Source organism: Oryctolagus cuniculus, chromosome 6, assembly GCF_964237555.1.
Source record: "Oryctolagus cuniculus chromosome 6, mOryCun1.1, whole genome shotgun sequence".
In the NCBI taxonomy this organism is placed as follows: domain Eukaryota; kingdom Metazoa; phylum Chordata; class Mammalia; order Lagomorpha; family Leporidae; genus Oryctolagus; species Oryctolagus cuniculus.
The window spans coordinates 63,397,187-63,409,506 of NC_091437.1; the positions used below are offsets into that span (position 1 = coordinate 63,397,187).

General features: G+C 59.7%; 2 protein-coding genes across 3 annotated transcripts; both read right to left on the bottom strand.

Moving 5' to 3' along the window:
* Positions 1-119: 119 nt before the first annotated feature.
* On the bottom strand, positions 120-669 carry PFN3 (profilin 3). Its single transcript, XM_002710428.4, has one exon. The coding sequence runs from the start codon at positions 573-575 to the stop codon at positions 162-164; it is 414 nt and encodes a 137-aa protein (XP_002710474.1). The 5' UTR covers positions 576-669; the 3' UTR covers positions 120-161.
* A 737-nt stretch (positions 670-1,406) lies between these two features.
* F12 (coagulation factor XII) lies at positions 1,407-8,758 on the bottom strand. Of its 2 annotated transcripts, none has more exons than XM_008255465.4 (14): positions 8,612-8,758; positions 8,188-8,245; positions 5,084-5,183; positions 4,865-4,935; positions 4,493-4,603; positions 4,240-4,371; positions 4,012-4,116; positions 3,714-3,879; positions 3,385-3,599; positions 3,019-3,250; positions 2,657-2,793; positions 2,417-2,566; positions 1,773-1,921; positions 1,407-1,688 (listed from the first exon to the last, which is right to left on the bottom strand). In XM_008255465.4, exons 1-14 carry the CDS (start codon positions 8,666-8,668, stop codon positions 1,521-1,523), a joined length of 1,851 nt encoding a protein of 616 aa, XP_008253687.1. In that variant the 5' UTR covers positions 8,669-8,758; the 3' UTR covers positions 1,407-1,520. The 2 variants fall into 2 exon arrangements, with proteins under 2 accessions (XP_008253687.1, XP_008253688.1); XM_008255466.4 differs by having other exon boundaries at positions 1,407-1,538; positions 8,612-8,740.
* Between the last annotated feature and the right edge of the window lie 3,562 nt (positions 8,759-12,320).

The following is a 12,320-nucleotide window of genomic DNA, read 5'->3' on the forward strand; positions in this document are numbered from 1 at the left end:
GAGCCCTAATCCCAGCCTCACCAGGTAGCTCTTTTGCAAGGCTCTTACCAGAAGCCGTTTTCCTTATTTGCAACCCCCCAGGCCCGTGCGCGCGCACACACACAACAGGAGCGTGAATCTGCGGCTCCCCGGATCACAGTTTATTGGGTCTGGCTGGCCGGCTAGGCGCCCTGGGTGCGCAACCCGCGGATCAGCTCGTGCACGGTCTTGTTAAGGAGGCCGCCATGCACGCCGCGCCGGCCCATGAGCACCAGCAGCGCGCGCGGCGTGTGGCCCACGCAGACGGCGCGCCCGTCCAGCCCCTTGGTGCGCGCGTCCAGTACGCCGTCTCCCTCGGCCAGCAGGTAGTCTCGGATGACGCAGCAGCGGCGGCCGGCCACGCTCAGGCCCGCCTGCAGGAAGGTCTGTCGGTCGGGCCCGGTGAGCACGCCCACCTCCTGCGGGGAGATGGCCGCCAGCAGGCCCCCGGGCCTCGACGCCCACACGCAGCGGTTGTCCGAGTGGCCCACGATGGCCACGTCGTCGATGCGCTGGTCCCGCAGCACCGCACTGATGTAGCCCTTCCAGTCGCCCATCCTGCTCGGAGCGCGCCCCTCCGCCTGCTTCGGAGAGAGAGGTCTCGCCGCTCCGGCTCCTGGCGCTGGGGCGCGTGCGAGTGCGGGACTGTGACGCGCTGTGGCGTCACAGAGAGGCTACTTGGGCTGGAGGGAGTCTGGCGAGGGGGGTGGGGGTGGGGGAGTTCTAAAGTTAGCTTGTGGGAGAGACAGAGTCGTCAAAGTAACCCACGGACGCCAACATCTAGGTGAAAAAAGAGGGATTTAAGGACAAAATGACGCCGCGTGCCTGGACTGTGCACCCTCGCAGCCCCTAAGTGCAGCCGGATCTCCAGACCGCGGGGTCCCAGCTGGAGCTTCTGCAGCCTAAGCATTGTCGCGGCCAACAAGGTGCAGGGCAACCCCGGTGACATTCTGAGCAGGCAGAAGGGCGAGAGGAGCCGCCGGCCGGTCCTCCAGCTCTACCCGTGGTTTTCCATCGCGGTTGCGCATGCCATCACCTGGGGAGTTTTGGAAGCGTCCTGCTCTCCACTCCCCGTGCCTGGAGACACCGAGTTAACTGGCCCAAGGTGGGTCTTGGGCATAGAGAAAGCTCCCCGGGTGACCCCGATGCGCAAACAAGGCTGGGATCTGCCTCTCCGTAGACTGCAGGTGTGCCTGAATTTCTCGTGAGCGGTAACACGCGGCCACCTCGCCCAGGGTGTGCCACACAGAAATGTGAGCTGGTTAGGGACCTAAAACGCGCGTGTGGCGATCTCACAGGCCCTGTTATCTGCAAGCTGTGTAGAAGCAGTGCGCGGGTTTTCGGCCTGGCGTTTCCAAGCGGACCCCCGGAAAGAACTGCCCCTCACGGTTTTCCAAAGCGCTTTATTAAATTCCGGCGCCTAGCGCAGGCTGGCGGCGCAGTGGGGGAATGGCCATTGTCCTCGCCGACCACGATCACGTCCTAGACACGTCTCCGGGTGCTCAGGAAGCGGTGTGCTCCTGGATCCATGCCAAGTAGTTGGCCACGTTAGTGTAGACGCCTGGCTTGTAGCGGTCTCCACAGCCCGAGCCCCAGCTGATGATGCCTCGCAGGGTGAGCCTAAGCTCAGCGGTCCCTTCCTCACACACCAGAGGGCCCCCGGAGTCACCCTGAGTCGGGGACACGCAGTTCAGCGCCCTCGGCCTGGGGTCTGCTGGGCTGGGAGGAGGCGCCAAGCCGGCCCGAGGGCTCACCTGGCAGGCGTCGGTGCCGCCCTCCAAGAAGCCAGCGCACAGCATTCCAGGGAGGATGGCGGCTCCGTGCACATCGGGGGCCGAGCAGCGCTCCAAGGGGATGAAGGGCACCTGCGCCTCCTGCAGGAAGCTGGAGTATTCCTCCGCCCCTGCCGACCCAGAGCGTCTTCCAGGCAGCCGTCCGGACCACGCCCCCAGGAGGGGCGAAACCGGGCCGGCGCCCCGACGCTCGCTCCGGTCCTCACTCCGTCGCAGCAAGCGCGACAGCGAGGCAGTGACGTTCACTCGGTTTCAGGGGCCCAGAGAGGAGCAGGGATTTGCAAGGGCGGAGCTCCAAGAGGAGCCGGCTCCTTGGGTCTCAGAACCCGGCTGCCGAACTGGTCCTCTGGCTGCTGGAGCGCGCAGCCAGCGTCCTAATTAGCTTTTGCAGCCTAGCACCCAGAGGCAAGAAGGAAGTGCCTTCCCGGTACCCTCAGGAGACCTGGGGACCCCAGCAGTGAATCCCAGGCCCCCGGGGAGAGCAGACTGCAGAGACAAGGACCCTCCCTGCATTCTCCCAGAGCCGCCTCCCCTGTAGGCATCCCGGCGCACGGGCCCCAAACTTGCCCATAGGGCTCCCTCCCGCCCTCAGCTCCTGCGCCTACCCTCATACTGGTGGCCCCAGCCAGCCACCTCGCAGAGCGCCGTCTTGGACTCGGGAGTTTGGGCGGCGCCGCTAGGCAGGCACACCGGCTGCACGTAAGGCGACAGGAGCGCGCAGCTGCCGTCGGCGCTCTCCCGCAGGCGCAACAAAGCTAACCCGGGCGGTGAGAAGCGTGAGACGGGGCGCTGAGGCCTGGAGCCCACCGTTCCCCCTCGCACTCCCAGGGGATGCCCCCACGCACCTAGGTCGTGCTGGTAGCTGTTGGGCGAGAAGGCCTCGTGCAGGCGATAGGAGCGCACGGCCAGCGTCTGGCACTGCTCGCAGCTTTGGTTATGGCGGCTCTGGCCCAGCACCACCGTCAGCTCCTCGGGCGCCGGCCTATGATCGCAGTGGGGGACAGGCCGCGCCCCTGAGCTGAAAGGCCCGGGGGAGGGGGGCTGCTCCCGAACCCCTTCCTGGCTTTCCACTTGCTCCTGGAGAGCTCCAGAGGGGCGCGGAAGGTAGGGTTCAGGCTCGGGTTGGCGTGCTTACCAGGCTCGGAGGATGGAGGAGTAGGTTCCCCGGAGGGGCGCTGGCCCGGGAAGGTGGGGTGGGAGTACTCACCGGTCCTGCAGGCAGTGGGCCGCCGTCAGCACCCAGCAGGAGTCGATGAGACTGCCGGCGCAGAAGTTGTGGCCCCAGTATAGCGCGGCCATATAGGGGTGTGCCCCGGGGAGAGCGACTAGCCCGCCGACGACACGGCTCAGCGAGGACAGCCGCTTACGGAGCCGCTGTCCGCAGCTGAGCGAGTCGGCCCGGGATAGGGGAATTTGCAGCTGGGACACCTCGGGCGAGGCTGTGGGAGGAGTCCAGGCTGAGGCCAGGAGGGCCCTGGGGGTTGGCTGGAGTCTGGCTCGACTCCTGCCCCCTGCTGGAACTCGCCCCCACCCCCGCCCCAGGCCTCCCTCGCTGTCCCCGCTCCCTAACTACCTGGGGTGGGAGCCCGCGGTGGCGGCTGCGTGGTGGGCTGAGGCTTCTGCACTGCGGAGGGCGGGGGCAAGGGTAGGTTCTGACGCTCAGGAAGGACCTGCACTGGAGGTGTTGCCTGGGTTGGAACCTGGCATGGCGCCAGGTCGCAATACTCCCAGCTCAGCCGGTCTCCGCTCAACACGAAGCACCACGGGCGGATGTCGTTGTCCGGATTCCTGTAACCACGGGGCGGGGGAGCTGCTAGAGAGTGAGGGGCCACAGACGGCCCTGAGGTACCGGGGAGGTGGGGAGGGGGGATAACACCTTGCCCCGCCCCCACTCCGGCGCACCGGCAGAAGGCGTGGTCGCCCAGACCCCGACTCAGCGCTTGTTCTGCAGTCATGTTCCGGTAGGTGGCCTCCGAAGCCCAGGACTGACACGAGGCTCCTGAGAGCGTGGTCCTGGCCAAGCCCCGGTAGCTGAGCCCGCGGTCTTTATAGCAGTTGGCCTGAGTGTCTAGAGAGAGAGACTCTGGCAGCCCGTGGGTGGCTCTCCCGCCATCGCAACCGCTACCCTATTCGTCCTCCCTCTCCCAAGCCCTTCCCACGTGGAGGCGGGACTTCTGCTTGGCCTGAGACCCTCACTTACCCAAGTCGCAGAAGGGTCCTGTGTAGGGTGGGCGGCAATGGCACAGGTGGTGTCCCTCTGCCACTAGGCAGCTGCCTTGGTTCAGGCACTTGTTGGTGGGGCACGCTGGAGGAAGGAGGGCACTGAGACCCCTTTGCTAAGGCACACCCCCCCCCAGCACACCCCTGCCAGCTCCTCCTCCTGACCTCTAGCCCCAGTCCCTGGCCAGGTCCCAGCCAGTGCACTCACCCTGGCTGGCCAGCAGCTTGCAGTGGGCGTCGGGGCCCTTGCAACGGCATTTGGCCACACCTGCCCGCTCGAATCGGTACCACATGTCATTCTCGTGGAAGAAGCGGTGAAGCTGGGGCTCAAAGCATTTCTCTGGGGAAGATGGGGACAGTGGCCTCAGCAGAGATCCAGGAACCTCTTTGGTCGGCCGAGCGCTGCCCCTCCCTCCCGGGTCCCCGCGCCCACGCCCCCCGGGCCTGCAGCATCTGCTTGCCTCTCTGGCAGTGCTTCCCAGTGAGGTGTCCCGGACAGAAGCAGTGCGGCCCCCTGGGTGTGTTCACACACGTCCCTCCTTTGTGGCAGGGGCTGTGTTTGCTGCAATGATCTGGGAGATGGGCACCGGGAGGAAGAAGGCAGGAGCCTGAGTCAGGCCCCTACCTGAACCCACTTGGAACCATGGAACTTGAAGCCTCCAAGCCTTGGTTTACCCACCAGCAAAATGGGACTACTCCTCTGGGCTTCTGAAAGGTGTTCTGGAGGGAGGGAAGGGGCTGGGGCTAGGATCCCAGGTGTGGGGGTCTGAGGATACCCAGGAGAGTAACTGGGGGAGGGAGGCCCCCGCCACCCTGGTGGCTGTGAACAGCACCTTTCACATCCCTGTGCTCCAGGCAGTGTGCCCATTGCTGGTCCCGATCAAAGTTGGGGGTGGTAGCACACCTGGAGAAAGACATAAGGCTCCCCTGCTCTGCCCAGGGACCCGGCCCACCCTCCCTCTCACAGTCCCCTCTCTCCAGGGCTCCTTGGACAGCAGGAGGGGCAGCATCCATCCCTCCCGGGCCCCGCTGCAACTGCGGAACAGTCTTACCAGGGCCGAGGGCCTGGCCGGCCTTTGTGAATGCAGGTGTGGTACAGCTGCCGGTGGTACTGGAAGGGGAAGTGGCAGGGCTCCCCGGTGACCGTGAGCACTGCAGGAATAGCACACGTCCGAAGACTTCCCAGGTGCCCGCCTGTGCAGGCTCCACCCCTCGGGTCTAGTTAGGGAAGGACAGACCCTCAAAAAACCAGAGTGTGTTCAAGACATTGTCTTGCGTAAAAAGCCAGCTTCAGGGGGCCGGCGCTGTGGCATAGCAGGTAAAGCCACCGCCTGTGGTGCCAGCATCCCATATGGGTGTGGGTTCAAGTCCTGGCTGCTCCACTTCCGATCCAGCTCTCTGCTATGGCCTGGGAAAGCAGTAGGAAATAGCCCAAGTCCTTGGGCCCCTGCACCCATGTGGAGACCCGGAAGAAGCTCCTGGCTTCAGATTGGCCCAGCTCCTGGATCCTGGCTGCAGCCTGTCCCATCCCCAGCTGTTGCAGGCACTTAGGGAGTAAGGCAGTAAATAGAAGTGCTCTCTCTCTCTCTCCACCTTTTATTTATTTATTTATTTATTTATTTATTTATTTATTTATTTATTTTGACAGGCAGAGTGGACAGTGAGAGAGAGAGAGAGACAGAGAGAAAGGTCTTCCTTTTTGCCGTTGGTTCACCCTCCAATGGCCACCGCGGCCGGCGCGCTACGGCTGGCACATCGCGCAGATCCGAATCCAGGAGTCAGGTGCTTCTCCTGGTCTCCCATGGGGTGCAGGGCCCAACCACCTGGGCCATCCTCCACTGCACTCCTGGGCCATAGCAGAGAGCTGATCTGAAAGAGGGGCAACCGGGACAGAATCCGGCGCCCCGACCGGGACTAGAACCCGGTGTGCTGGCGCCGCAAGGCGGAGGATTAGCCTAGTGAGCTGTGGCGCTGGCCCTCTCTCCACCTTTTAAATACATAAAAATAAATTTAAACTTAAAGAAGTTGGATTTCGGAGTGAGACTGTTGGAATATTCTTGATTCCACCACCTGTTACCTACATGAGCTCAGGCAAGTTCACAGCTCCAAGGTCTGGAAGAGTGCTTACCACAAAGCTGGCACTTAACAAGTGCCAGCCCATTGGACGCTGAAGTCACTTAGCCACTCTGAGCCAAGAGCAAGCATTTGATGCAGCTGTGAAGTCGCTGCTAGGCATGCCCACGTCCCTGCATTTGAGTCCCAGCTCTACTTCTGACTCACCTCACTGCCAGTGCGCACTCTTGCAGGCAGCAGACGGTGCCTCAAGTGGCTGGGCTCCTGCTACCCACAAGGGAGACCTGGCCTGGCCCAGCCCCAGCCAATGCAGGTGTTTGGGGAGTGAGCCAGCAAATGGGAGAAATCTCCTCTGCTTTGCAAATAAGTAAATAAATAAACTTAACAACAGGAGCAAGATTATTAAAAAGAGAATAATAGTGCAGTCAATCCCCATTATTCACCTACTCCATATTTGCAAATGTGACTACTTGCTCAAATGTGTTTCCAAGCCCCAGATGGGTGCTCGTGTATTTTTACAGCCGCTGAGTCTCACAGAGTGGTGGGAAAGTGCCTGTCCCCAGCTGAGGTTCAAGGGGATGTCCATTCTCACAGGCTCATGATGCAATGTTTTCACATTGTGTGCTTTCTGTTGTGATTTTGCTGTTGGAAACGGCTCCCCAACCTCTTCCTGCAGTACTACATACCATTCCTTGGTGCAGGATAAAGGTATAATCGCCTTCTGGAGAAAATGTGTGTTGCAGAAGTGTCAGTCAGGCATGAGTTATGGTGCTGTTGGCTGTCATTCAATGTTACGGAACCAGCAACAGGTATATTACATTAGCTGTCTTTAAATAGAATCCCATGTAAAAGCAAGGTTATGAGAGGCTGGTGCTGTAGCATAGCAGGTAAAACTTCTGCCTGCAGTGCCAGCATCCCATATGGGCACCAGTTCAAGTCCCAACTGCTCCACTTCCAATCCAGCTCTCTGCTATGGCCTGGGAAAGCAGTAAAAGATGGCCCAAGTCCTTGGGCCCCTGCACCTGTGTGGGAGACCCAGAAGCTTCTGGCTCCTGGCTTCGAATCAGTGCAGCGCTGGTTGTTGTGGCCATCTGGGGAGTGAACCAGCAGATGGAAGATCTCTCTCTCTCTCTCTCTCTCTCTCTCTCTCTCTCGGCCTCTCCTTCTCTGTAGCTCTGACTTTCAGATAAATAAATATTTTTTTAAAAAAACACAGTGGCACTTCCTGGGGCCAAACCAGGACCAGGATGGTAGAGAAAGATGAAGGATCTGCATGGGATCCACAAGGTGCAAATGGGGTGGATCGAGGGGAGGGGGCACCTGGGCAGGGGGTTAGGCCAGGCCAGGGCATCAAGCTTGAGTCAGGCAGGAAAGAGGAGAGCAGTTTATCTTGGCCGTGGGTTGGATTGTGCAGGGCTTCAATGTCATGCAGGCAGAGAGAGAGAGAGAGAGAGTCCCATCCAACGATTCATTCCTCAAATGCTTGCTGGGCACTGAGCCTCCCAGGGTCCTCACGAGCAAGAAGATGGAATCGGGGTGGGGGGCAAGTCAGGCGCCCTGACATAGAGCAGGTGCCTCAACCCCCAGGACAAAGGTCTGCCCCTACAGTTAGCGCTTGTAAGCCCTTACCACGCACCAGGCTCTGAGCCCAGGGCTTTATGCGGCTCAGCAGCTCATTTCTCTTTCTGAAACGGGGAGACGGAGCTCGATGAGGTTGAGCCGCTGGCCCAGGGTCACCAGGCTCAGCAGTCACAAAGCCGGAACTCAGAGGCACTTTGGGCCCCGGAGCCTCCTTGTGCCTCCAGGCCCTGGCCTCTGTAGGGCACGACTCAGGGAAGGAAGGGGAGGGGAGATGCTGGGGGAGCCTGGGGGAGCAGGTGCGGTGGCATCAGGGCACACACCCTGGCCCCTCCCTCAGTCAACAGCCCAGCCCTGCCCTCGAGGGGACACAGCGCACCACCACCCTGCATCCTTGGTGCCTAGAGTGCCCAAGATCCTTCCCCTACCACAAGGGCTCATGCACACACACACACACACACACACACACCCCGAGAGGTCTCAGAAGGGAAGCCTGGCTACTCACCCATCATGTGCACATCTGCTCTTTGTTTATGTCCCTTGGGGACTTTCCAAGGGGGGATCTACAGGAGGAGAGAAAGCAAGGGATTTGCCTAGAAAAGCACAGCCTGGCCCCTGATCCCATGTTCCACCCCAGCTTCCTCTCCTAGCCTGGACAGGCTGGCATTTCCTCACAGGACCAGGACCCTTCCTTCCTCCTCTCATTGTCTCCTGAAGGCCCCCAAGACGGGCAGGGCCATGCCTTCATGTCCACCAGCTCCACTGTCCTCCTGCTTTGCCTGTGCCTTCTGCACTGGTCCCAGTTTTCCATGCAGGCCTGCCCATCACTGGCACCACTAGGCCATGGGCAGCGGCCAAGGCTGTGATGGAGACACACACCCCCCGCCCCAGAGCCATGGTGGCACAATCCTGGTTCTCACAGCCCTCACCGTAAGCACGGAGTCCAGGCTCATCAGCAGGGACCCCAGCAGCAGCAGGGTCCTCATGGCGTCCGTTCTTTGGTGCAGTGGCCTGCCCAGGAGTCCAGATCAATAGGGCTGGCCAAAGGTCTGGGAGGCCTGGGAAGTGGAGATTGGTCAAGCTGCCCTCCTGGGCATGGCGGGGGCGGGCACAGGCTGTTTGTGGAAAGCCAAGCAGAGCAGCTTCCTCGGGAGGCCCCCAGGGGAGGGTTGGGAGGTGCAGGCAGGGCTAGGCGAGGAGGAGCTAGGTTTCCCCTCTTTGCTGGGTAGTGAGACTGGAAGCAGGAAAGGGGCCATTCGTACATTCCAGGTCCTTTTGGGCATAAGGGGTTAGGGCGGCCGGAGAGAAGCTCCCCACTTTCGGGATCTTGGAACCCATCGGGAAGTGTACTAGTTTTCTGCTGGCGCATAAACAGATGATCACAAATTTGGCAGCTGCACACAGTGTTCGTGCGTTATTTGGTAAATCTCTAGCTCAGAAACCTGGTACTGCATGCCTGGCTTTTCTCTTCAGGATATCACGAAGCTGAGGTCAAGGCCAGGTTCTGCGGAAGATCCACTTCCAAGGTCACTCAGGTGGCTGGTGGAACTCCTCTCCTCTTGCTGCAGGCTGAAGTCCCTGCTGCCCTGTGGGCTGTGGCCAGGAGCCACTCCCAGCTCCTGGAGGCTGCTTGCATTTCTGTGCACGCGCCCCCCTCCAGTTGCAGTCAGAAACAGACACGCTGCTGTGTTAAGAGGCGCTCATGTTTTGCATCTCCTTTGCCAGGAGGAGCCTTGTCTCTTTTAAGGGCTCACTGGATTAGGTCAGGTCCCCCAGGGATACTTTCTCCAAGATCAACCAATTTAAAACCTTAATTACTTCTGCAGCTTTTTTTTTCCCCACAGAAGCACCTAGATTAGTCTTTGAATAACTGGGAAAAGATGCACACACTGCAAGTGGTGGAGGTTTTGGGAGGGAGGGGCAGCTTAGCATTTTACCAAGCTGGGGATTTACATTCACAAAAGCAAATTATAACGAGGACCCTAAACCAAGGGGCATGACAGTGTGCTGCTGGAGTGCGAGACGGTGGGGTGAAACCAGGAGCCAAGAGCTTCTTCCAGGTCTCCCACGTGGGTTCAGGGGCTCAGTGATTTGGGCCATCTTCTGCTGCTTTCCCAGGCACATTAGCAGGGAGCTGGATCGGAATTGGAGCAGCCGGGACTTGAACCGGCACCCATATGGAATGCTGGCACTGCAGCCAGAGGCTTTACCGGCATGACACAAAGGTCAGCCCCAAGACAGGGCATCTCTAGAGCACAGTGATTGCTTCGGAGATCGACATACACACAAGTTAGGCCGACTCACTGCCTTGGGTGGTGGGGTCGGGTGTTGAGGCTGGGGTGCTTTGGGTGCCTGCATCCCATGGGTGCATCCTGGGAGGCAGCAGATGATGGCTGTGTGCCTGGGCCCCTCACCCATGTGAGAGTCTCGGATGGAATTCCGGGTTCCTGACTTCAGCCTGACCTAGTCCCTGTCATCACAGGCATCGGGGGAGTGAGGCAGCAGACACAGGATTCGTGCTCTCCCACTCTCTTTCTCTCTGCCTTTCGAGTAGAAGAAAGCAAATAATAAACATGAAAAATGCCTTTGGACTTTTGGGAAATAGGGTGCTGCTTTCCAGTGGCGTCACCAAGCACACGGTTGTTGGTGGCCACCTTTGCCGCTGTCTGGGAATGAAGCCTGGACTAGCAGAGCGAATGGGGAAGGAAGGGAGGAGGAACGCCCTGCTTGGCCGCCCCAACACAGTTCCCATTCTGAAATTTGTGCCCTTGTATAGTCTCTTCCCCCACGGGTCAGAGCTGTTCCGTGCATCCAGTCGCATGTGACAGAGGCTCCTAGGGGACGCTGCCGTTTCTTGGTTTGCTCGCTCTGGGGGAAGCCAGCAGCCGTGCTCTGAGGATGTGCAAGCAGCATCCCACCCCCCACCCCCCCGTGGGGAGAATGCAAGCCTCCCGCCAGCAGCCGGCCCTGATTGGACAGCCACGTGCACGAGCTGCAGCCCTGGCAGACCTCTGATGGACGGGCTCACGCCAGTTCTCAAGCCCGAACCAAGCACCTAGCCAAGCTGCTTCGGAATCCCTATCAGAAACCGCGAAGGCCGATCGCTGGTGGCTGGTGCTTGGGCAGTAAGTTCTGGAGGGGGCTGCTTCACATTTAATAATGAATGCAGGGGAATGGCTTCTGGATAACAAGAGACCCTGGACCCCGAAGCTGGAGTCCTTAAGACTTCTCTGTTCTATGAACTAACAGAACTGCTCTGCATAGACCACTGCTCAATCGAAGGTGCCCGATGGACACAAAGCAGTGCGTAGGAAGTGAAGATAGAAAGTAGTGGCTTCCTCACTGCTGGGAGCCAGGCAGCTTTAGAAGACATCCTGGGGGCTGGTGCTGTGGCGCAGCGGGTTAAAGCCCTGGCCTGAAGCGCCCATATGGGCGTCGATTTGAGACCCGGCTGCTCCTCTTCCGATCCAGCTCTCTGCTATGGCCTGGAAAAGCAGTAGAAGATGGCCCAAGTGCTTAGGCCCCTGCACCCGCGTGGGAGACCCGGAAGAAGCTCCTGGCTCCTGGCTTTGAATTAGCACAGCTCTGGCCATTGTGGCCAACTGGGGAGTGAACCAATGGATGGAAGACCTCTTTCTCTCTCTCTAACTCTGCCTTTCAAATAAATAATAAATAAATCTTTTTTTTTTTTTTAAAAAAAAAGCAAAACTCTGGTGAGCTCGTGAAAGTGAAAGCACCCTCGTCAGCTCTTGATTGCACTGAGGACTGACCTTGACCCCCAGGGCCAGTCCCACACTGGCGCCTTCCTCCTGGGAGCAGCCTGCTGTCCCTCTATACGGAAGGGGCCTTTGAAACAGGTCTGCATGATGATCGGGGTTTGCCAACGATGGCAAAGGGAGGGAAGCACCTCCAGCCGAGGCATGGAGTCCGAAGGTGGACACTGACGGGTATGTGGATGCTCAGTGTCTGGTCCCCCTTCCACTTGTCTCCCAGATTCTGCTTGTGCATCCCCCTCCCCACTGTGAAAGGGGGATTTCTAACAACCATTTCCCGCTGTGGAAGTCTATGGAACCAGCTCTCTCTCCTGCACACAGCCAACCATGCTCCCTCCCAGGGCTCTGCATCCTGATCATACTGCACAACAATAGCATCAAGAGTTAGAGACCTATGGCCGGCGCCGCGGCTCACTAGGCTAATCCTCCGCCTTGCGGCACCGGCACACCGGGTTCTAGTCCCGGTCGGGGCGCCGGATCCTGTCCCGGTTGCCCTCTTCCAGGCCAGCTCTCTGCTGTGGCCCGGGAGTGCAGTGGAGGATGGCCCAAGTGCTTGGGCCCTGCACCCCATGGGAGACCAGGAGAAGCACCTGGCTCCTGCCATCGGATCAGCGCAGTGCGCAGTGCGCCGGCCGTGCCGGCCATTGGAGGGTGAACCAACGGCAAAGGAAGACCTTTCTCTCTGTCTCTCTCTCACACTGTCCACTCTGCCTGTCAAAAAAAAAAAAAAAAAAAAAAAAAGAGTTAGAGACCTATGCCCTGGCCAGATCATCCCTGCTACGAGGTATAACTCAGCACGCCTTCTGTTGCTGTGGATTCGTTTCTGAGAGGAGGAGTGTGGTGGGGGCAAGAGGTGTGGAGTCAC

Bases quoted from the DNA above. Each gene is read 5' to 3' on its own strand.
- PFN3 (XM_002710428.4), bottom strand. From the start codon at position 575: ATGGGCGACTGGAAGGGCTACATCAGTGCGGTGCTGCGGGACCAGCGC.
- F12 (XM_008255465.4), bottom strand. From the start codon at position 8,668: ATGAGGACCCTGCTGCTGCTGGGGTCCCTGCTGATGAGCCTGGACTCC. The intron at 3,600-3,713 runs GTGCGCCGGAGT...CCGTGGTTACAG, and splicing joins GGCGACCACGCCTTCTGCCG to GAATCCGGACAACGACATCC. The intron at 2,794-3,018 runs GTGAGTACTCCC...CTGCGATCATAG, and splicing joins GCCCACTGCCTGCAGGACCG to GCCGGCGCCCGAGGAGCTGA.